Here is a 24,432-nt window from a genome sequence, read left to right as displayed (position 1 = left end):
TTACAAGTGTATTGGCCTAATCTGACCTGCTTTTCCAGATGAAATCTGATCTGTTGAATGGGCCCCTCTAGTATTTGTTACCACACCCTGGGCTAGTGTGCGGACAATTCCAGCCGCACCTCACCCAGAGTCACAACACAAGTGGAATTAACCAATAATTCTTAGAAAAATACCTGACGTCTTTGGCCCTTGGCTGCCCAATAATTACCGTCACCAGGTTTGTAAATTTCAATACAATTACTGTTTATTTATAACAAGAACTATAATGAAATATGCAGCAAAAACAACGGGTTAACTATTATCCAATTCCTAATACTCCACTTTAACTTGCTCCCACCCTCTGCACACACAAAAGACGGACAGAGGGGAGGGGAGGGTGAAAATCATAAGTAAAAGGAAAAATAATCTTTGTTTTAGATGGTTGCTTCCGGCACCTTACTCCTCTTCAAACTTTGCTTTCAGTTCGAGGTTTTCTTTTTACCGCAGATTCATTTGGGTCTCTGTAGCTTCAGAAATAAAACTCACAGCCTTTCTGGCAAGTGAGAGAAAGCAGGTCCTTGTCTTTGTGTGCCTGAGAATCAACTGCTCCCTGAGTTCTCTGAGAACCACCCCAAGGGATAAGATCCAGTCACCACCTATTACCAGGCAGAGTATGGCCTTTTGGCCAATTCATTGGCCACCAGCTATTCAATCAAACCAAGTCCCCACCATCTCTCTCTGGTGCTGAAACATCTGAGGTTTCCTGTTCAAACTAAAAGAGTGTAATCTCCTGTAACTTCTGAATTCCACACTCCTCTCTGCAGCTTGACTTAAAGATACATGTCCATTAATCATCCATGGATCAAAAATAAAAACGGCAAAATAAACAAAAACGAAATAAGGGAATAAACAGGAAGGACCCTTATACATTAAATTTGGGTCCATTCAGAAAGCTTATAATGCAAGTGTGAGGCTTTCAATAAACAGGCTTTTAAAAGGGGTTGGTCTTCATAGACTGAAGGAATTGAGAGATTCTATTCATATTTCCGAGTGACATAGCTGAATGATCCTCAGGAAGTGTCATATAGAAAGGACTGCTTGATATCATGAAGCAAAATAGCAAAATTAGTAAGTGTCAATGTTAATCTTTAACAGATTTTTCTGCCAGTTCTGATGACAGAGTGATGGTGGGGGCTCTGAAACCCAGTGCCTGAAGCTGCTGAACACTGCAACAGTGTTTGTGTTAAAAGTCACTCAGATGGGGTTGAACGGAGTCCGATAAGCACGGGTGAGCGACAGATCCCAGCTTACCCAACCAGAAAAGGCCCCTGGTCTACCACCCAATTGGTTCTCAAATGACTCTGGGTTTTTAAAAATTAATTTACGGGATGTGGGCATCGCTGGCTAGGCCAGCATTTATTGCCCATCCCTAATTGCCCCCGAGAAGGTGGCATTGAGCTGCCTTCTTGAACTGCTGCAATCTCTGAGGTGTAGGTACACCCACAATGATGTTAGGGAGGGAGTTCCAGGATTTTGACTCAGGAAGAGTGAAGGAACGGCGGTGATATATTTCCAAGTCTGGGTATTGAGTGACTTGGAGGGAACCTTCTGGTGGTGGTGTTCACATGCGTCTTTCTCAATGGTAGTGGTCATGGGCTTGGAAGGAGATGTCATAGAATCACAGAATTTATAGCGCAGAAGGAGACCATTCGGCCCATCGAGTCCGCACTGGCCCCTGAAAGAGCACCCTATCGAAGCCCACACCTGCACCCAACCCCAGTAACCCAGCAACCCCACCTAACCTTTGGACATTATGGGGCAATTTATCATGGCCAATCCATCTACCCGCACATCTTTAGACTGTGGGAGGAAACCGGAGCACCCGGAGTAAACCCATGCAAACACGGGGAGAACATGCAGACTCCGCACATGTCGAAGGAGCCTTGGTAAGTTGTTGTAGTGCATCTTGTAAAGGATACACACCGCTGTTACTGTTCATCGGTGGTGGAGGGAGTGAATGTTTGTGGAAGGGATACCAATCAAACAGGCTGCTTTGTCCTGGATGGTGTTGAGCTTCTTGAGGATTGTTGGCACTGCATGCATCCAGGCAAGCAGAGGGTTTTCCATCACACTCCTGACTTGTGTCTTGTAGATTGGAGGAATCAAGAGGCGAGTTACTTGCAGGGCTTATAGCCTTTGACCTACTCTTGTAGCCACAGTATTTATAAGATTAGTCCAGTTCAGTTTCGGTCAATGATCACCCCCAGGATGTTGACAGTGGGGGATTCAGCGATGGTAATGCCACTGAATGACAAAGGACAATGATTTGATCCTCTTTTATTTAATCCTGCACAACACTGGAAGACAATTGAATGTGATGGATCTCACTCTGGGATAGATTCTGGCTGTGCGATGGTATAGAATGGGTGATACTGAGTTGGCCGCCTGGATTACATCTGCTTTTATGACGTAGGATATATGCCATATAAATGAGCCATTCAGCCTTACTGGTCCATGTTGGAGTTCATGCTCCACTCTGAGCCTCCTCCCATCTTATTATGCCTTAATCTATCAGAGTAACCCTCTTAATCCCTTCCCATTTATATATTTGTCCAGTTTCCCCTTAAATGTATCTATACTATTCACTCCGACTGCTCACTGTGACAGTGAGTTCCACATTCTCACCACTCTCTGGGTGAAGGAGTTCTGAATTCACTATTCAATTTCTTGGTGATTATCTTATATTGACAGTCTCTAGTTATGCTCTTTCAACACACGAGTAAACATTCTCTCTGCATCCACTCTATCAAAACCATTCAACATTTTACAGAATCTCTATTAGGTGACTCCTCAGCCTTCCCCGAAGAAAAAACATCCAGCCTATCAATCTATTATTTATATTCATTCTGTCACGGGATGTCGGTGTCGCTGGCTAGACCAGTATTTGTTGCCCATCCCTAATTGCCCTGAGAAGGTAGTGGGTGAGCTGCCTTCTTCAACCGCTGCAGTCCATGGGGTGTGGGTACACTCACGTTGCAGTTAGGGAAGGAGTTCCTGGACTTTGACCCAGCAACAGTGAAGGAACAGTGATATATTTCCAAATTAGGATGGTGTGTGGTTCGGAGGTGAACTTGCAGGTGGTGGTGTACCCATGTGTCTGCTGCCCTTATCCTTTTAGATAGTAGGGGTCACAGGTTTGGAAGGTGCTGTTGGAAGAGCCTTGGTGAGATCCTGCAGTGTATCTTGTAGACGGTGCACCTGGCTGCCACTGTGTATCAGTTGTGGATGGTGTGACTGTTTAAGGAATGGGTGCCAAGTAAGTGAACTGCCTCATTCTGAATTGTGTCAAGCTTCTTGAATGTTGTTGGAGCTACACTCATCCAAGCAAGTGGAGAGTATCCCATCACGCTCCTGACTTGTTGCTTGTAAATTGTGGACAGGCATTTGGGGAGTCGAAAGGTGATTCTTGGCCTCTGACCTGCTCTTGTAGCCACAGTATTTATATGGCTCGTCCACTTCAGTTTCTGGTCAATGGTCACCCCCAGGATGTTGATAGTGGGAGATTCACTAATGGTAATGCCACTGAATGTCAAGGGGAGATGGTTGGATTCTCTCTTGTTGGAGACAGTCTTTGCCTAGTACTTGTTTGGCATAAATGTTACCTGCCACGTGTCAGCCCAATCCGGAATAATGTCCTGGACTTAATGCAAATGGATTGTTTCAGCATTTGAGGAGTCACGAATGGTGCTGAACATTGTGCAAACATCAGTGAACATCCACACTTCTGACTTTATGATGGAGGGGTTATTGATGAAGCAGTGGAAGATGGTTGGGCCTAGGACAGTACCCCGAAGAACTCCTGCAGCGATGGTTGGGGACTGAGATGATTAACCTCCAACAATCACAACTATCTTCCTTCCTGCAAGATATGATTCCAACCAGTGGAGAGTTTTCCTCTGATTCCAATTGACTCCAGTTTTGCCTTTCCTGGCTTATATATTTATGGCACCTTCTTTGTAAATCTTCTCTGCACTTTCTATATCATTTTTATAATACGGTGACTAGAACTGCCTAAGAGTGGCCGAACAAAACACGTTGAGCATAAATTCACCATTTTTCAATTCATACAGTTTAATGCTTAGCTTGCTTTATTGTGGCCTTGTTGATCTGTGAAACAACTTTTAGTGATCGGTGTATTTATACTCGAATATCCTTATTGTTCCTACACCTCACTTCGACTTGCACCTTTGAAGTAGTGAGTGCACCACCTCACGTTAACTATGTTGAACTTCATTTGCCAATTGTGTATTCATTTTGTGGCCTTATTAACGTCCTCCTGTAATTTGCCGCAGCTCTCCTCAGTATTGACTGCCCCCCAACAATTTGGTGACATTGGCAATTTTATAAATGGTATTTTTAAATGTATTTGTTTTTATATTCTTATTGAAGTAAAATGGGCTGCTAACATAGGATAAGTGGCAATGGTGTCAAGAAAACTTGCATGTTACAGTTGTAAACCATAAACCCTTGTTCTGTTCTTAATGTTTAAAGTAATATTCCAGATTTGCTACTTCCATTCCCTGAGTTATATGTGCCTCTCTATACAACCACCTCCATAATAATACTAATGACCGCAATAATTGCTTGTCTAAATTATTTTTATGCAATGAAATGTCCCAAGCTTCTTCACAGAAGCATTATTGGTGTGGTGATCCTCACGTTAAATCACCACCAGTCATCTTTCCGCCTCAAAGGAGAAAGCAGCCTATGGTCATCTGGGACTGTGGCGACTTTATCTTACTTTACTGGTGTGGGAACATGAAGATTCTCCAGCTACAGTTAAATGAATGAAAAGGTTTTCACAACTGAAGAAGCCAAATTCCTCCAGTTTTTTCCTCATAACTCGGATCTCTGCACTGCCAACAACCCTTCAGTATATGCCTTGTATCCCAATCATCAGAAATGGACATTTACTTACAGTGTGCCCCGATGAGAACTGGCATAATTTCATTATGACTTCCACAAACTTCTCCAATTCTATGTAAATGTAAACAGAAGGAACTCTCAAGTATCTATTTCATTCAGATTTTGCAGCCCTTCTGCACCAAAGCGAATATTATAATTTCATTCTTCTTAAAGGAGTTTAAGATGTCCATTCCTCTCCTGAGAATTCAACACCTTTCTGCACTCGTTCAATTCTGGCCCCTTGAGCAACCCCAATTTTAATCATTCCACCATTAGTAACCATACATTCAACTGCCTGAGACATAAGACTCTGTCATTGCCCCTCTAAATATTCCCCCCTCTCTACTTAAAGATGCTCCTTAAAATCATAGTATCCTTAAAGTGCAGAAGGAGGCCATTCGGCCCATCGAGTGTGCACTGACCCTTCGAATGAGCACTCCACCCTTGCCCACTCCTCCCCCCCCCCCCCCTATCCCTGTCACCCCATAACCTAACCGGCACATCCCTCAACACTAAGGGGCAATTTATCATGGCCAATCTACTTAACAAGCACACCTTTGGACTGTGGGAGGAAACCGGAGCATCCGGAGGAAACCACGCAGACACGGGTAGAATGTGCAAACTGTCATGAGAATGTCGCTTTAAGAAATGGTTAGCTGCTCATGTTACTGCAGTGATGTCAGAGTGTGGGTGGAGCTGAGCTCTGGTTCTGCTTTTTAGTTTCACTTTGAGAAAAGCTTGGGTTTGTCTGTGTCTTTTGGTTTCGTGTTTCAGTGTGTGTTGCAGCTGAAGTCAAACAAAGCAGCTGTACTGCTGGTCTCTCTCTGCAATCCAAAGACTATCTCTGGATCATTTGGTGAATTCAGAATTATAAATGTTATTAGTAGTGAATGTAAACCTAATGTGCTCCTGTTTAAAGGTTTGTTAAGTCTTTTGGATGTGAAAAGGACAGCTTGCGGATTACTTAGTGTTGTATTCTTTGGAGGTTATCTTTGATTTACTGGTTGCTAAGATGTTCACTGTTTGTTTTAGAAAGGTTAACTTGAGTTCATAGAATAAACATTGTTTTGCTGTTTTAAAAAATACTTGTCCATTTCTGAAGTACCACACTTGTAGAGTGGGCCGTGTACTCCCCATACCACAATCTATTAATAGTTGTGGGTCAGGTGAGCTCCATGATACACTTTGGGGTTCTCTAAACCCTGACCCATAACAAAACTCCATGCAGGCAGTGGCCCAAGGCTGGAATTGAACCTGGATCTCTGCCGCTGTGAGGCAGCAGTGCTAACTACTGTGCCACCATGCCGTCCCAATCCATGATTTTTATCAAACTTTTAATCACCCTTCCTAATTTCTCCTGATCTGGCTCAGTGCTTACTCTCCACATGAGCAACTTGTCCGATTCACATTTACCCGCCCTCTTCCCATATCACTTTAACCACCTAATCATTCCAATAATCTGTGATCTGGTGTACATGGACTTCCAAACGGCATTCACTGGACTAGAGACTTGTAAGAAGAGTCATAACTCAAGGAATAAAAGAGACAGTAGGAACATGAATACAGAATTGGCTGAGTAACAGAAAACAGCAAGTAGTGGTTCATGGATATTTTTTAGGCCGGAGGAAGGTCTGTAATGGTGTTCCCCAGGGGTTGGTGTTGGGTCCCTTGCTTTTCCTGGTTTTTAAATGCTCTAGATCTTGGTGTGCAGGGGACAATTAGCAAAGTTGCAGATGATACAAAACTTGGAAGCATGGTAAATGGTCAGGAGGATAGTGTAGAACTTCAAAAGGACATAGATAAGGTGGTGGAGTGGGCAGATAGGTGGCAGGTGAAGTTCAATGCTGAGAAGTGTGAGGTGTTCCATTTTCGCAGGAGGAACATGGAGACACAATATGAAATAAGGGGTAATATTCTAAAGGGGATGGAGGAACAGAGCGGAGAGACCTGGGTGTATCTGTACATAGATCATTAAAAGCAGGACAGGTGGAGAGCAGTTAATAAAGCATATAGTATCCTGGGCTTTAGGAGCATAGAGTACAAAAGCAAGGAGGTTATCCTGAACTTATGCAAGACATTAGTTAGACCTCAGCTGGATTATTTTGTACAGTTCTGGGTGCCACACTATAGGGAGGATGTAAACACATTAAGAAGCACAAAAGAGGTTTACAAGAATGGTTCCTGGGATGAGAAACTTCGGTTTTGAGGATAGATTGGAGAGGCTGGGACTGTTCGCCTTGGGCAGAAGAAGGCTAAGAGGAGATTTGATAGAGATGTTGAAAATGATGAGGGAGCTGTACAGGGTAGATGATGAAAAACTGTTCCCCCTCATAAAAGGATCAAGACCGAGAGGGCACAGATTTAAAGTGATTTGCAAAAGAAGAAAATGTGATGTGGGAGAAAACTTTTTTCACACAGCAAGTGGTTGGGGTCTGAAATGCACGGCCTGGAAGTGTGGTGGAGGCAGGTTCAATCGAGGGTAAGAGGTAATGATATGAATGGAAGCAATGTGCAGTGTTGTGGGGAAAATGGCACGAAGTCAGAATGCTCATTTTGCGAGCCACTTCAGACATGACGGGCTGAATAGCCTTCTTCTGCATCCTAACAATTCTGAGATTCTGTGAGTTTCACTGTTAACATCGATGTCTGGTCTGCCTCAATTACTAACTCTGCGATATACCCTCAATTATGACACGAGAGAGTGTACTCTTAAAACGAAGGCTTTAATAAACAGAGAACTTCGCCAGCCACTGAGCTCACTGAACGCCGCCCACAGGAGGTCACCTTATATCCGGCCCCTGGGAGGTGGAGCCAGAGGCGGAGTCCCCTGGGGTTCCAAACCCAGTCTTAAAGGGACATCACATGCATGATCTTAAAGGCACATTACCCATTCATCACACTCTGCAAGTGAATTCTACAGCTCACAACTCTGTGTAAAGAGGTTTCTCCTCATCTCTGTTCTAACCCAAAATATATAATCTGTACCGTAGCCCCTTACTCTAGGCCCTTGAACTACAGGAATTGTTGTGCTTTTATGTCCTCCTCCTCCATGTACCAGGCCCCCATGTTGGCGACCATGGATTTCCATTGGATTGGTTCATGATTTTGCTGATCAAAGTACTGCAGTGGTTTGCTACTGCCTTCTGCAGCATGACCGACCAGGAAACTCTCCCACTCTTACTGCCTGCCATCAGGCACATTGGAAGGATTTACAGGCTGATAATAAACAAAGAGCTTTGACGAAGAGTCATCCGGACACGAAACATTAGTTCCGTTCTCTCTCCACAGATTTTGTCAGACCTGATGAGATTGTCCAGCATTTTCTGTTTTTGTTTGAGATTCCAGCATCCGCAGTAATTTGCTTTAACCAATAATAAACCTGTTTGTTCACATTATGAGCGCACCTTCCATGGCCATCAAATGTTGGAGTGGAACTTGAACCCGGAGCTTCAGGCCCAGAGGGAGGGAATGGTACAACTGCAACACAAGGCACCCTCTCTGCTTCCATCCACCCTTTCTATTTTAAACACTTCCATTATATGACTCGTAATCTGTGTGGTTCTAATGAGAAGAGATCTGTTTTTGCAGGTACACCTGGGTATCAGTTAACCCCCATATAAACTACAGGCACAGAAAACAGAATGGGTATTGTTATAGCTGCAATCAAGTATGGATGTGATGCTGCATTACCTCTCAGGCTTTGCTTCTTGGATCGTCTGGTAAGAGAGAAGAAATAAAATAAATTGAGAATCAGGAAATAGTCAGGAAAGTCTTCTCATACTTCTCATACTTTTTGCAACAGAAGACTGAACTGTATAATATAAAAATGATTGGATGATCAAGCACAACTTAATTAGTTTGAACAAAATATTTAATGTGGTTCAGAGACAGCAGAGAAGATGGTGCATTCAGAATCATGTGTGGAAATGTTTAGTGTAGTCCCTGGTGGAACGTGGGCAGCACAGCAGGCAATTAGTACACAGCACGTTCACAGAAAATGACCAGATAGTGATCGGAATTTTCCGGTCGTTTGTTGGAGGCGGGATTCTCTGGTCCCCCAGGCAGCGCACTCCTACCCGTGAGTTCCCCGGCGGTGTAGGGTGGCTTCAATGGGAATTCCCAGCGGCTGTGAGGCCAAAGAATCCCGCCCAGTTTGTTTTAGGTGTTGATTGAGGGAGAAATCTTGACACACTTCCTGTGGGCACCATTGGGAGTTCTTGTTGTTATGTTTAGGCTACATGTTAGTGTTAATTTTTTTCCATTACAAGTTCCTAATTCATAATGGAACTCCGAATGAAAATTCAGCACTGTAATCGAGTGGGCTGGCCACTGGGTTCCTACATTTCTCTCAAAATGCTTTCTGATATTTTTCCTCTCCGTAACCATGATTTCTGTTGTCCAAAATAAAATTCCAACATATGGCATGTTTTACCAAACCTGTTACTTGAACAGATCAGCCTCTCCCATGTGAAATATCGACAGCAATGGATGCAGTGTAGCATGTGACCACCTTCAGCACCTTTGCTCCCCCCTCCATACATCCAGAATTGACAGGTATAATCGTAGGTTTAATCTACCAACTGTTTTGTGCGTTCTGAATGTCTTTATGCTTACCAAATGACAATGTTGGATAATTCCTGATTGTTGACAGAATCAGAAAGCCAGATGTGTAAGCCTGCCTTGGTGGGCCCAACTTAAAATGCCCCAAAGAAACTTGGTTTGAGGTTTCTGACCTGAAAATAAAGGATCCTGCAAAGTATAAACACAGACAGGTTCACTGAAGAAAATATCGAGAACTGTCTCTCTCACTGGGCTGGTTCCTAACTGCCGATGTAACATCTTTGTCTCTAAGTCGGGCGTAGGTTTGTTCCTCAGTCCAGAGCGCACAACCTAGGTTGACACTCCAGGGAAGCGATGAGGGAGCACTGCACTGTCGCAAGAGCCAACTTTCGGATGAAGTGTTAGAAGAGGGCCGGATACAACCGGGCAAAGGCGGTGCTGCACAGGGAGTGGGTGAAGTTTGGCATGCTGCAGCTGGCTCAACTGTGGGTCACCTACAAGGACCGGCACCATTATTTTGAGTCCCCGGAGGAGGCGTGGGCCTTTGTTCAGGCCGAGTAGCTGGACACAAACTGAGGGTTGGGATGGGTGGTCGGGGATTGCTGTTGTTGTGTTACATTTTGAGGGGGGTTCTTTGCTCTTGTTTCTTTTTGATTCGGTGTGGGTGGTTAGGGTGGGTTGGGCACTGTTTTGGTTGGGTCTGTCGGGTGGGCTCTTGGAGGGAGACATGTAAATGGAGTAGGGGTGGATGGCCGGTAGGGGAGATGGGGTCATGTGGGGGAGGGGGAGGCCCGAGTCGGGGGTGAGGGGACTGGGCCTGTAAAAGGAGCTGCGTCAGAGGAGGCGGGGCCGGGCAGGTGGAAAGCGCGGGCTTTTACCCGCGCTGAAGGCTGGAGGGGGTGGTGCCGGGGCGGGGAAGTGAGGGTTGTTTCCCACGCTTGGGATGGAAGGGGGAGGCGGAAAGCCTGCTGGTGGGTAATGAAGGAGGAGGGGATGTCCCACAATGGGAGGAGTCGAAGGAGAGGCGGTAGTGGCCGGGGTCAGCAGGAGTCAGCTGACTTGCAGGAGTGCAATGGGGGGGAGCAAGGCAGCTAGGAGGGGTCCTAGCTGGGGGGGAGGGGGGGGTGGGGTGGAACCGGGTTGCTGCTGGTATGGTCAAGGGGGAGCTGGAGCGAGTAAGGAGGTTGGGACCGGGGTGCGGGCCGCGCGTGGGTTGCGGGCGCATGGCTGGCCGAGGAGGGGTCATGGCTAGTCGGCCGGGGGGGGGGGGTCGGGTAGCCCCCTGATCCGGCTGATAACCTGGAATGTAAGGGGACTGAACGGGCCGGTCAAGCGGGCCCGGGTGTTCGCGTACCTGAAGGGGCTGAAGGCGGATGTGGTCATGCCCCAGGAGACACACCTGAAGGTGGCAGACAGGTAAGATTGAGGAAGGGGTGGGTAGGTGAGGTGTTTCATTCGGGGCTGGATGCCAAAAATCGGGGGGTGGCAATCTTGGTGGGAAAGAGGGTGTCGTTCGAGGGGTCGAGCATTGTGACAGATAGTGGCGGCAGGTACGTAATGGTAAGTGCTAAGTTGCAAGGGGAGAGGGTGGTGCTGGTCAATGTGTATGCCCCGAACTGGGACGATGCGGGTTTTATGCGGCACATGTTGGGTCGGATCCCGGATTTGGAAGTGGGGGGCCTGATAATGGGGGGGGGGGGGGGACTTTAACACGGTGTTAGATCCGGCACTGGACCGCTCCAGGTTTGGACGGGTAGGAACCGGCGGCGGCTAAAGTGCTGAGGGGGTTTATGGACCAGATGGGAGGGGTGGACCCTTGGAGATTTGCAAGGCCGGGGGCTACGGAATTTTCGTTCTTCTCACATGTCCACAAGGCTTATTCCCGGATTAACTTTTTTATTATGAGCAGGGCGCTGATAGCGAGAGTAGAAGATACCGAGTATTCGGCAATAGCCATTTCGGACCACGCCACGCATTGGGTGGACATTGAGCTGGGTGAGGAGAGGGACCAGCGCCCATTGTGGCGCTTGGAGGTGGGGCTGTTGGCGGATGGTGAGCGGGTCCGAGGAAGCATAGAGAGGTACCTGGAGGCCAACAATACTGGGGAGGTCCGAGTGGGGATGGTCTGGGAGGCGGTGGTTCGGAGAGGGCCCACAAGGAGAGGAGAGAGGAGGGGGAGAGGGAGAGGCTGGTGGGGGAGATGGTGAGGGTAGACAGGAGGTATGCGGAAGTGCCTGAGGAGGGACTGTTGAGGGAGAGGCATAGCCTCCAGGCCGAATTCGACCTGTTGACCACCAGGATGGCGGAGGCGCAGTGGAGGAAGGCCCAGGGGGCGGTTTATGAATATGGGGAAAAAGCAAATTGGATGCTGGCGCATCAGTTTCGGAAGCGGGACGCAGCTAGGGAGATCGGGGGAGTTAAGGATAGGGGAACGAGTGTGGTGCGGATTGGGGTTGGCATCAATGGGGTCTTCAGGGACTTTTATGAGGAACTGTATCGGTCCGAGCCCCCACTGGAGGAGGGAGGGATGGGCTGCTTTCTGGACCAATTGAGGTTCCCGAAGGTGGAGGAGGGACTGATGGTGGGATTAGGGGCCCCGATTGGACTGGAGGAGCTGGCCAAAGGGATAGGGAGCATGCAGGTGGGGAAGGCACTGGGGCCGGACGGTTTCCCGGTTGAATTCTACAAAAAATATGTGGAGCTGTTGGGCCCGTTGCTGGTTAGGACCTTCAATGGGGCAAGGGAGGGGGGGGGGGGGCTTTGCCCCCGACGATGTCCCGGGCACTGATCTCCTTGATCCTGAAGCAGGACAAGGATCCCCTGCAGTGTGGGTCTTACAGGTCGATTTTGTTGTTAAACGTAGATGCCAAGGTGCTGGCGAAGGTCTCAGCCACGAGAATTGAGGACTGGGTGCCGCAGGTGATCCACGAAGACCAGACGGGGTTTGTGAAGGGGAGGCAGTTGAAATCGAATGTCCGGAGATAGTGGTGGCAATGGAAGCTGAAAAGGCGTTCGATAGGGTAGAGTGGGGGTACTTGTGGGAGGTGCTGAAGAAGTTTTGGTTTGGAGAGGGGTTCGTCAGGTGTGTTAGGCTGTTGTACGAGGTCGTACGATGGCGAGTGTGGCCACTAACAAGAGGAGGTCTGAGTCCTTTCGGTTGCATCGAGGGATGAGGCAGGGGTGTCCCCTGTCCCCCCTGCTCTTCGCACTGGCGATTGAACCCCTGGCTATGGCACTGAGGGAGTCGAGGAACTGGAGGGGGTTGGTGCGGGGTGGGGAGGAGCATAGGGTGTCGTTCTATGCGGACGACTTGCTGCTATATGTGGCGGACCCGGTGGGGGGAATGCCGGAGGTAATGAGGATCCTCAGGGAATTCGGGGAGTTTTCGGGGTACAAGCCCAACATGGGGAAGAGCGAGTTGTTCGTGGTTCACCCAGGGGACCAGGAGAGGGGGATTGGCGAGCTCCCACTAAAAAGGGCGGAGAGGAGCTTCAGGTATTTGGGGGTCCAGGTGGCCAGGAGCTGGGGGGCCCTGCATAGACTTAATTTCACGAGGCTGGTGGAGCAAATGGAGGAGGAGTTTAAGAGGTGGGACGCGTTGCCGCTGTCCCTGGCGGGTAGGGTGCAGTCAGTTAAGATGACGGTGCTCCCAAGGTTTTTGTTCCTGTTCCAGTGCGGCCCCATTCTTATCCCGACGGCCTTCTTTAGGTGGGTCAACAGGAGCATAACGGGGTTTGTGTGGGCGCGAGGGTCTCCGAGGGTGAAAAGGGTGTTCCTGGAGCGGAGTAGGGATGGGGGGGGGTGGGGGGGGTGGAGCTGGCACTGCCCAACCTCTGTGGGTACTACTGGGCCGCCAATGTGGCGATGGTGCGCAAGTGGGTGATGGAGGGGGAGGGGGCTGCATAGAAGAGGCTGGAGACGACGTCTTGTGAGGGTACAAGTCTGGAGGCACTGGCAATGGTGCCGCTGCCGCTCCCTCCAATGAGGTATACCACAAGTCCGGTGGTGGCGGCTACCCTCAAAATCTGGGGGCAGGGAAGGTGGCACAGGGGGGAAGTGGGGGCCTTGGTGTGGACCCCAATACGGGGGAACCATCGGTTCATCCCAGGGAGAATAGATGGAGGGTTTTCGGGGTGGCACAGAGCAGGGATAAGAAGGTTGGGGGACCTGTTTGTGGATGGGAAGTTCGCGAGCCTGGGTGAGCTGGAGGAGAAGTATGGGCTCCCCCCCGGGGAACACTTTAGGTATCTACAGGTAAGGGCGTTTGCCAGGCGGCAAGTGGTGGAATTCGCACGGCTGCTGCCATGCACGGTACAGGACAGGGTGCACTCGGGGGGTGTGGGTTGGAGAGGGGAAGATCTCGGCAACTTACCAGATGATGCAGGAGGAGGAGGAGGCCTCGGTGGTGGAGTTGAAAGGCAAGTGGGAGGAGGAGTTGGGGGAGGAGATCGAGGAGGGGACGTTGGCAGATGCCCTTGGGAGGGTGAACTCTTCCTCTTTGTGCGCGAGGCTCAGCCTCATACAGTTTAAGGTGCTGCACAGGGCACACATGACGGGAGAAAGGATGAGCCGATTTTTTGGGGGTGAGGACAGGTGTGTTAGGTGCTCAGGGAGCCCAGCAAACCACACCCATGTGTTCTGGGCATGCCCAGTGCTGGAAGAGTTTTGGAAGGGCGTAGCGAGGACGGTGTCGAGGGTGGTAGGATCCAGGGTCAAACCGGGCTGGGGGCTCGCAATATTTGGGGTTGCAGGGGAGCCGCTAGTGCAGGAGGCGAAAGAGGCCGGTATTCTGGCCTTTGCGTCCCTGATAGCCCGGCGGAGGATTCTCCTTCAGTGGAAGGATGCGAGGCCCCCAAGCGTGGAATCCTGGATCAACGATATGGCGGGGTTTATTTATTGGAGTGGGTGAAATTCGCCTTATGGGGATGGGTACAAGGGTTTTTCAGGCGGTGGCAACCGTTCTTGTACTTCCTGGCAGAGCGGTAGACAATGGTCAGCAGCAGCAGCATCCCGGGGGGGGGGTTCTATTTTATTTTTGTTTGTTTACACTGGGGGATTTGAGGGGGTGTATATATTTGCTATGTGTTAATTCGGGGTGTTAATTTATTATTTATGGATAGGGGGGAGGGGGGGCACGGGGGTTGTTTTATTTTGTTTTGTATTTAATTCTATTGGGTTCTTTTTTCATTTTGTTGTTGATATTTTGTGAAAACTTCAATAAAAATTTTTTTTTTAAACTTTGTTCTTGTGGGGAGATGGTGGGTGGAATTTTCTTCTTTGTTTGTTGGGGATTGTTTTGTTTTGCATATGTTTGAGTGGGTGGGAGGGAGAACAATGGGGGGTAGGATGCTTGGCGCCATAGACGGGGGTTACCAGGCTAGCTGTGCAGGTTAGCTAACGGAAGCGCAGAGGGGGGCGAGCAGGTGACTAGTTTGATATGGGGGGTTGGGATTGTTGTTTTGTTAGTGGGGGGGAGGGGGGAATTGTTCTGCTGACGGGAGGGACTGGCGCTGGGAGACAAATTGGAGGCCGAGGACGGTGGGCGCCCGAGGGCGGGCCTGAGGAGGCCCGGGACGCGGGCTGGCAGCTGGCCTAAGAAGGGTGATTGTTGATCGGGGCGGGGGGGCCTGGTCGGGGGCAGATCACATGGAACATGAGAAGGCTGAATGGGCTGGTCAAGAGGGCTCGCGTATTCACGCATTTGAGGAGGTTTAAGGTGGATGTGGCAATATTACAAGAGACACACCTGAGGGTAGTGGATCAGACTAGGATGAGGAAGGGGTGGGTCAGGCAGGTACTCCATTCGGGGCTAGACTCTAAAACTAGGGAGGTTGCGATCTTGATCAATAAGCGGGTGTCATTTGAGGTAGGGAGTATAGTGGCAGACTCAGGAGGTAGGTACGTTATGGTGAGTGGGAAGCTGGAGGGGATGCCGGTGGTATTAGTGAATATTTACACACCAAACTGAGACGACACGGAGTTTATGAGGCGGGTATTAGGGAAGATTCCAGACCTGGACTCACATAAGCTGACCATGGTGGGGGGAGGGGGGGGGGGGGAGGACTGCATAAGCTGATCATGAGGGGGTGGGGGAGGACTGCATAAGCTGATCATGAGGGGGTGGGGGAGTTCAAAAGTGTCATTGATCAGAGGTTGGATCGGTCGAGTTCAAGGACGGGGACCGCGGCGAAGGAGCTAAAGGGGTTTATGGAACAGATGGTGTGGGGGGGGGGGGGGGGGGGGGGAGTTAGACCCGTGGAGGTTCGGACGGCCAAGAGCAAAGCAGTTTTCTTTTTTCGCCCATGTTCACAAAGTGTACTCCTGGATTGATTTTTTCATTTTGAACAGGGCTTTGCTGGCTGGGTTGGTGGATACCGAGTATTCGCCGATTGTTGTGTCGGACCATGTCCCACACTGGGTGGATCTAAGGGTGAGCAAGGAGGGGGGGTCAGCGCCCGCAATGGAGATTGGATGTAGGACTGCTAGCAGATGAGGGGGTGTGCGGGCGGGTGAGGGAGGAATTATTTGGAGATAAACGATACGGGGGAAGTTTCGGCAGCAATGGTGTGGGAGGCGCTGAAGGCAGTGGTTAGGGAGGAGCTAATTCCAATACAGGCTCATAGGGAGAAGGTGGAGCGGGCAGAGATGGATAGGCTGGTTAGGGAGATACTCCAGGTGGACAGAAGGTATTCTGAAGCCCCGGAGGCGGGGTTGTTGAAGGAGCGGCAGAAGCTGCAGATGGAGTTTGGGCTGATATCCACAGGGAAGGTGGTGGGGCAGTTAAGGAAGGCAAGGGGGGGGGCAATTTTTGAGTATGGGAAGAAGGCCAGTAGGATGTTAGCAGACCAGCTAAGGAAGAGGGAGGCGGTCAGGGAGATAGGAAGAGAGAAGGACAGAGGGGGGTATACGGTCTTGGATCCAGCAGGGGTGAATGGAGTGTTCAAGGAGGTTTATAGTTGGCTGTATGAGTCGGAACTCCCAGCTGGGTGGAGGGGATGAGGCAGTTTTTGGAAGGGTTGGAGCTTCCGAAGGTGGAGGCAGGGTTAGTGGAGGGGTTGGGAGCCCCGATGGGGATAGTAGAAGTAGTAGAGGGATTGGAGGCCATGCAGTCGGGCAAGGCCCCAGGACCGGACGGCTACCCTGTGGAATTTTACAAGACGTTGTCTGAGATGCTGGGCCCGCTGCTGGTGAGGGTATTTAATGAGACAAGGGAGCGGGAAGTTCTTCCACCAACAATGTCACAGACCTCGATCTCATTGATCCTGAAGCGGCAGAAGGACCCAGAGCAATGTGGGTCATAAAGAGCAATCTCCCTACGGAATGTTGAAGCAAAATTGTTGGCCACAATTTTGGCCTCAAGGATAGAGGACTGTGTTCCAGGGGTGATAGGAGAAGACCAGCCGCGGTTTATTAAAGGTAGGCAGCTAACGGTCAACGTTAGAATGCTCCTAAATGTGATCATGATGCCCTCCCAGGGGAGGGAGGCGGAGGTAGTGGTTGCAATGGACGCGGAAAAGGCCTTCGACCGTGGAATTGAATTATTTGTGGGAGGTCCTGGGACGGTTTGGGTTTGGGCAGGGATTTATTAACTGGGTACGGTTGCTGTACCAGGCACCGGTGGCAAGTGTGCGGACAAACCGTGTGAGTTCGGACTACTTTAGACTGCACCAGGGGACGAGGCAGGAATGTCCACGCTCCACACTGCTGTTTGCCTTGGCTATAGAGCCATTGGCGATGGCGCTGAGAGCGTCACAGGAATGGAAGGGGCTAGACCGGGGATTTTGGGATCCAGGCAAGGGGGCAAGAGAGGAGATTGGGGGAGTTGCCGTTTAAAGTGGCGGATGGGAGTTTTCCATACTTGGGAATTCAGGTGGCACGGGGGTGGGTGCAGTTGCATAAATTAAATCTGTCCCGGTTAGTTGAGCAAATGAAGGAGATCTTTCGGAGAAGGGTACAGACCGTAAAATGATGGTTCTCCCGAGATTTTTGTTTGTTTTCCAGTACTTCCTTCCCAAATGCCTTTTTTAAGCGTGTGAATAGGGTGATCTCTGGGTTTGTGTGGGCGGATAAAACCCTGTGAGTAAAGAAAGTACTGCTGGAGCGGAGCCAGAGGGGGGGAGGGGGGGGGGGGGGGGGGTTGGGCTGGCGCTGCTGAGCTTTAGTAACTAATACTGGGCAGCAAATATATCCATGATTAGGAGGTGGGTAGTGGGGGAGGGGTCGGTGTGGGAGTGGGTAGAGGCGGCATCATGTAAGGGCACACGTTTGGGGGCATTGGTAACGGCTCCTCTGCCGTTCTCGCCGGCCCGGTACCCCACAAGCCCGGTAGTGGTGGTGGCTCTGAGAGTTTGGGTGACAGTGGAGGAAGCATCTGGGAGTGGAGGGAGCGTCGGTGTGGGCTACAATTTGTGGTAATCACCGGTATGCCCCAGGGAGGTTATATGGGGGGTTTCGGAGGTGGCAGAGAGCGGAGATTGGGAGATTTGGGGACCTGTTTATTGATGGGAGCTTTCCTAGTTTGGAGGATTTGGAAGAGGAGTTTGAATTGCCGGGAGGGAATGGGTTTCGATATCTGCAGGTGAGGGATTTTGCGCGAAGGCAGGTTTCGATCTTTCTGCTTCTACTGCCACAGGGAATACAGGACAAGGTAGTTTTGTTGTTATGGAGGGATGTGTTACGCACTGAACTACGTTTACATTTGTGTTTGTATCGTTTATTGTTATAAAACCATAAATGCCTGAATAAAATGTTTTTGTTAAAAAGTTGTAAGAACAGGCCTCCCCAAGCCAAATGTCAAAACCTTCAGGCTGTTACCCAACAAAGCAGAGAAAGGGAAATAGATTGTTGGATTTTATAACTTCATCAGACCCAATAATGCAAAATATAAAAATGTTAACATAAAAATACTACCCTTGGTGACAGGAAAATAAATGACGCACCATGTGTGGTGAACTGGGCATTCTGGGCTCGATGTTCACTTTGGGAATGGGGAGCAGGAGTCTGAAGCTGCTCCCATGAGGGTTGGGGGGGGGGGGGGGGCAGGCAGAGTCGGGTTCCCTGTCCAATTAAGGGTGGCAGACGGGCTCTCAAAACTCGTGGACGAATCAGAGACCTTCCAGCTTAAGAGGTGCAGCAGGCTGCAGGAGAGGGTAAGCAACTGAGAGGATGCTTCAACATGGAGGCATCCTCGCACCAACATTTAAAAAAATTCAAGTAACAATAAAAAAATCAACCAGGGCATCATTGGTAAGGGGAAGGGTTGGAAAGGGGGTTGAGAAATCCTTCTGCAGTTACCTCCAGCCGCACCTGCACCCAGACAGTCAGTGGGAACCACCCCACACAATCCCACAGCCTGGCGCTAGTTTCCAGACCAACTGCATCCCCAAAGCCCTGTCACATCGGGTAACTTGAGGTTGACTGGAAACCACCCATCGGCCTCATTAAACTGCCCTTAACAAGGATCTTAATAAGCCAAATTAGCTGCCCATGTCTGAAGCAGATGGCTGTGGGAACTGGCCAGGAAACTGGCAATGCCATGCAGCGTCAATATATCGAGGCAGCATCTGCCTCCATTCCTGACCACAACGCGGCCTGGAAACTCTGCCCACCATCTCACCAGTGTTGCGGATGGAGCTTTCACATTCACGTAGCTAGGCAGACAGGTAATCCCCTCTAGCCCTCACCCCTGAGTTCAACGACCTAAAGTGGCTCTCAGTTAAACAACGCTTCGATTTTAAAAGTCTCAACCCTGTTTTCAAATCTCTCCTTGGTTGGCCTCTCCCTATCTCCATAATCTCTTCCATCCCCGCAATCCTCTGAGATAACCCACTTGAGCACAGTGGCACAGTGGTTACCACTGCTATCTCACAGAGCCAGAGACCCAGGTTCGAATCCAACATTGGATCACTGTCTGTGGATAGAACATACAGTGCAGAAGGAGGCCATTCGGCCCATCGAGTCTGCACCAACCCACTTAAGCCCTCACTTCCACCCTATCCCTGTAACCCAATAACCCCTCCTAACCTTTTTTAGACATTAAGGGCAATTTATCATGGCCAATCCACCTAACCTGCACGTCTTTGGACTGTGGGTGGAAACGGGACCACCGGAGGAAACCCATGCAGACATGGGGAGAACATGCAGACTCCGCACAGACAGTGACCCAGTGGGGAATCGAACCTGGGACACTGGCGCTGTGAAGCCACAGTGCTACCCACTTGTGCTGCCCTGGAGTTTGCACTTTCTCCCCTTGTCTACTTGGGTTTCCTCCGGGTGCTCCGGTTTCCTCCCACAGTCCAAAGATGTGCAGGTTAGGTGGATTGGCCATGCTAAATTGCCCCTTTGTGTTCAAAAGGTTAGGTGGGGTTACTGGGATAGGGTGGAGGCATGGGTTTAGGTCGGTGCAGACTCAATGGCCTCCTTCTAGAACATAGAACATAGAAAAATACAGCACAGAACAGGCCCGTCGGCCCACGATGTTGTGCCGAACCTTTGTCCTAGATTAATCATAGATTACCATTGAATTTACAGTGCAGAAGGAGGCCGTTCGGCCCATTGAGTCTGCACCGGCTCTTGGAAAGAGCACCCTACCCAAAGTCAACACCTCCACCCAACACTAAGGGCAATTTTGGACACGAAGGGCAATTTATCATGGCCAATCCACCTAACCTGCACATCTTTGGACTGTGGGAGGAAACCGGAGCACCCGGAGGAAACCCACGCAGACACGGGGAGGATGTGCAGACTCCGCACAGACATTGAGCCAAGCCGGAATCGAACCTGGGACCCTGGAGCTGTGAAGCAATTGTGCTATCCACAATGCTACCGTGCTGCCCTTAAGAACAAATAAATCTACACTATATCATTTTACCGTAATCCATGTACCTATCCAATAACTGCTTGAAGGTCCCTAATGTTTCCGACTCAACTACTTCCACAGGCAATGCATTCCATGCCCCCACTATTCTCTGGGTAAAGAACCTACCTCTGACATCCCCCCTATATCTTCCGCCATTCACCTTAAATTTATGTCCCCTTGTAATGGTTTGTTCCACCCGGGGAAAAAGTCTCTGACTGTCTACTCTATCTATTCCCCTGATCATCTTATAAACCTCTATCAAGTCACCCCTCATCCTTCTCCGTTCTAATGAGAAAAGGCCTAGCACCCTCAACCTTTCCTCGTAAGACCTACTCTCCATTCCAGGCAACATCCTGGTAAATCTTCTTTGCACCTTTTCCAAAGCTTCCACATCCTTCCTAAAATGAGGCGACCAGAACTGTACAAAGTACTCCAAATGTGACCTTACCAAAGTTTTGTACAGCTGCATCATCACCTCACGGCTCTGTTAATGAACACTAGCACACCATAGGCCTTCTTCACAGCTCTATCCACTTGAGTGGCAACTTTCAAAGATGTATGAACATAGACCCCAAGATCTCTCTGCTCCTCCACATTGCCAAGAACCCTATCGTTAACCCTGTATTCCGCATTCATATTTGTCCTTCCAAAATGGACAACCTCACACTTTTCAGGGTTAAACTCTATCTACCACTTCTCAGCCCAGCTCTGCATCCTATCTATGTCTCTTTTCAGCCGACAACAGCCCTCCTCACTATCCACAACTCCACCAATCTTCATATCGTCTGCAAATTTACTGACCCACCCTTCAACGCCCTCATCCAAGTCATTAATGAAAATCACAAACAGCAGAGGACCCAGAACTGATCCCTGCGGTACGCCACTGGTAACTGAGATCCAGGCTAAATATTTGCCATCCACCACCACGTTATCCAACTGGCCAAATTTCCCACTATCCCATGCCTCCTTACTTTCTGCAGAAGCCTACCATGGCGAACCTTATCAAATGCCTTACTAAAATCCATGTACACTACATCCACTGCTTTACCTTCATCCACATGATTGGTCACCTCCTCAAAGAATTCAATAAGACTTGTAAGGCAAGACCTACCCCTCACAAATCCGTGCTGACTATCCCTAATCAAGCAGTGTCTTTCCAGATGCTCAGAAATCCTATCCTTCAGTACCTTTTCCATGACTTTGCCTACCACCGAAGTAAGACTGTAATTCCCAGGGTTATCCCTAGTCCCTTATTTGCACTGTAGTGATTCTGATTCTGAACTGCACTATTCCAATTCTGGCTTCTCCGAGCCTCCAACAGCGGGTTTCCCGGCGGCGCACCATACACTGGTGGCTGGATTCTTTACTCCCACCGCTAGCAGTGGAACCCGCAGGCAGGGGTGCGCTGCCAGCAAGAATACAAAATCCCAATGGCCAGAGAATTCCGGCCTTACTCTATGCAATTGGTTGCCACAAGTGACTAAAACAGTGACTGTACTTCAAATTAATTTAATTGTGCAATGCATTGGTGTAGTTGGTGTAGAATCTGCCAAAGTAGCCTGGATAGACAAGCAGGTAGAAAACAGAGACTGGGTTTATTTAGATGTACAATAAACTTCACTTCCCGAAGTGTCTCCTTCCTCGACCTGCACTCAGGTCGGGGTTTATATACTGGTGAAGTTTCACCTTGTTAAGGGGAACCCCCCCTCGTTACCGGGGAAGTTCATGTTCTGTGGAGGTCACAAGGTATCTGATAGTCCTTATACTGTGACCTCCACGGGGGTTATAACAATTGGGAAATCTGACATTGTGAAAGACAGAACATTTATTGAAGTAACTTGAAAATACGATTGACACAAAATGATACAGACCTCATAGAGGACAGATTCTTCCTTTGCAGATAACATCTCCTTTTGAATGTTTCATTTGAACCTGCTTGCCTCCTCCACACTCTCAGGCAGTGCATTCCAGACCTTAACCACTTGTTGTGTGGAAAAGCTTTCCTCAGATCACGTTTGCCTTTTCTGCCAAATTATTTTAAAATCTCTGCCCCCGTATTCTTGATCCATCCAGGACTGGAACAGTTAATTTCTAGCTACTCTATCCAGACCTCTCATGATGTTGAATACCTCTATTGAATCTCTTCTCAGCCTTCTTTTCCCCAAGAAAAACAGATCTAACTTCTCCAATCTATCTTCATCACCGAGGTTTCTCAACCCTGGAACCAGTCTCATGAATCCTTTTCACATCCTCTCAAAAACACCTCCTTCCTAAAGTGTGGCAACCAGAACTGGACATAATGGGCGGGATTCTCTGAAATGGAGGCAGTGTTTGCGCCGTCGTGAACGCCGTCGAGGTTCACAACGGCGCGGAACGGCCCCTATCCCGACCGATTCAGGGCCCGATAATGGGCTAGGAGCGGCGCCGCGTCATTTACACGGCCGGCGCCGACCCGCGCATGCGTGGTTGCCGTCCTCTCCGAGTCCGCCCCGCAAGAAGATGTCAGACAGATCTTGCGGGGCTGCGGAAGAAAGGAGGTCCTCCTTCAGAGAGGCCGGCCCGACGATCGGTGGGCACCGATCGCGGGCCAGACCCCATTTGAGGCCCCCCCCCGGTGCAGGATCCCACTCCCCCCCCCCCTCCCCGCAGGCCGCCCTCCCAGCGTTCCCGCGCTGTTCCCGCCAGCAGCGACCAGGTGTGGATGGCGCCGGGGGGAACCTGCCGTTTTGGGCTGGCCGCTCGGCCCATCCGGGCCTGAGAATAGCAGGGCTGCCGGAGAATCGCCATTTTCGGTGTCTCGGGCGATTCTCCGGCCTGCGCCGCGCGGAACTCGACGGGGCCGTTCTCGCTGCTCGGGAGAATCGCGGGAGGGCATCGGACCGGCGTCGCGGGAAAATTTGGGGACCCAGGCGATTCTCCCAATCGGCGCGGGAGCGGAGAATCGCGCCCAATATTCCAGCTGAGGCCAAACCAGTGTCCTATAAAGTTCAACATAACCTCCTTGCTCTTGTACTCTATTTATTAAGCCAAAGATAATATATGTTTTATTAATCATGCTCTCAATCAGTCCTGCCACCCTCATTAGCTTATGAAGACATAAACCCAGGTTTCTCTGCTCTTGTACCCCTTTAGAGTTGCATCTTTTATTTTATATTGTCTCTCCATGTTCCTCCTACCAAAATGAATCACTTCACAATACTCTGCATTGGACCTCATCTGCCACCTGCTCCACCAACCATGTCTATATATTTTTGCAGTTCTACACTATTCTCCTCACAGTTCACAATTCTTCCAAATTTTGCATCACCTGAAAATTTTGAAATTGTGTCCTGGACACCAAGATTCAGGGGCGGAATTCTCCGCAATCGGCGCGATGTCCGCCGACCGGCGCCAAAAATGGCGCGAATCAGTCTGGCATCGCGCCGCCCCAAAGGTGCGGAATCCTCCGCATCTTGAGGGGCCGAGCCCTAACCTTGAGGGGCTAGGCCCGCGCCGGACTGATTTCCGCCCCGCCAGCTGGCGGGAAAGGCCTTTGGTGCCCCGCCAGCTGGCGCGGAAATGACTTTGCCGGGCGGCGCATGCGTGGGAGCGTCAGCGGCTGCTCACGGTATCCCTGCGCAGCCGCAGTCGAGGGGGTCTCTTCCGCCTCCGCCATAGTAGAGACCATGGCGAAGGCGGAAGGAAAAGAGTGCCCCCACGGCACAGGCCCGCCCGCGGATCGGTGGGCCCCGATCGCGGGCCAGGCCACCGTGGGGGCACCCCCCGGGGCCAGATCGGCCCGCGCCCCCCCCAGGACCCCGGATCCCGCCCGCGCAGCCTTGTCCCGCCGGTAAGAGAGATGGTTTAATCCACGCAGGCGGGGCATGCATTCCAGCAGCGGGACTTTGGCCCATCCGGGCCGGAGAATCGCCGGGGGGGGCCCGCCAACCGGCGCGATTCCCGCCCCCGCCGAATATCCGGTGCCAGAGAATTCGGCAACCGGCGTGGGCGGGATTCACGCCAGCCCCCGGCAATTCTCCAACCCGGCGGGGGGTCAGAGAATCCCGCCCCAGGTCATTTATGTATAACAG

The 24,432-nt window shown here is 50.1% G+C and overlaps 1 protein-coding gene across 4 annotated transcripts in view; it reads right to left on the bottom strand.

Moving 5' to 3' along the window:
* Nucleotides 1-24,432, bottom strand: part of plekhg7 (pleckstrin homology domain containing, family G (with RhoGef domain) member 7) — a 190,263-nt gene that overhangs the window by 54,336 nt on the left and 111,495 nt on the right. For all 4 annotated transcript variants that reach the window (XM_072471859.1, XM_072471861.1, XM_072471860.1 and 1 more), the window contains exon 3: nucleotides 8,635-8,660. In XM_072471859.1, the coding sequence (XP_072327960.1) occupies nucleotides 8,635-8,660 (26 nt within the window). The remainder of the gene's footprint in view (nucleotides 1-8,634; nucleotides 8,661-24,432) is intronic.

This window comes from Scyliorhinus torazame, chromosome 13 (genome assembly GCF_047496885.1).
Source record: "Scyliorhinus torazame isolate Kashiwa2021f chromosome 13, sScyTor2.1, whole genome shotgun sequence".
NCBI classification, from domain to species: Eukaryota; Metazoa; Chordata; class Chondrichthyes; order Carcharhiniformes; family Scyliorhinidae; genus Scyliorhinus; species Scyliorhinus torazame.
Note: the sequence above shows the minus strand (reverse complement) of the source record. Positions and strands in the feature narration are given on the sequence as shown.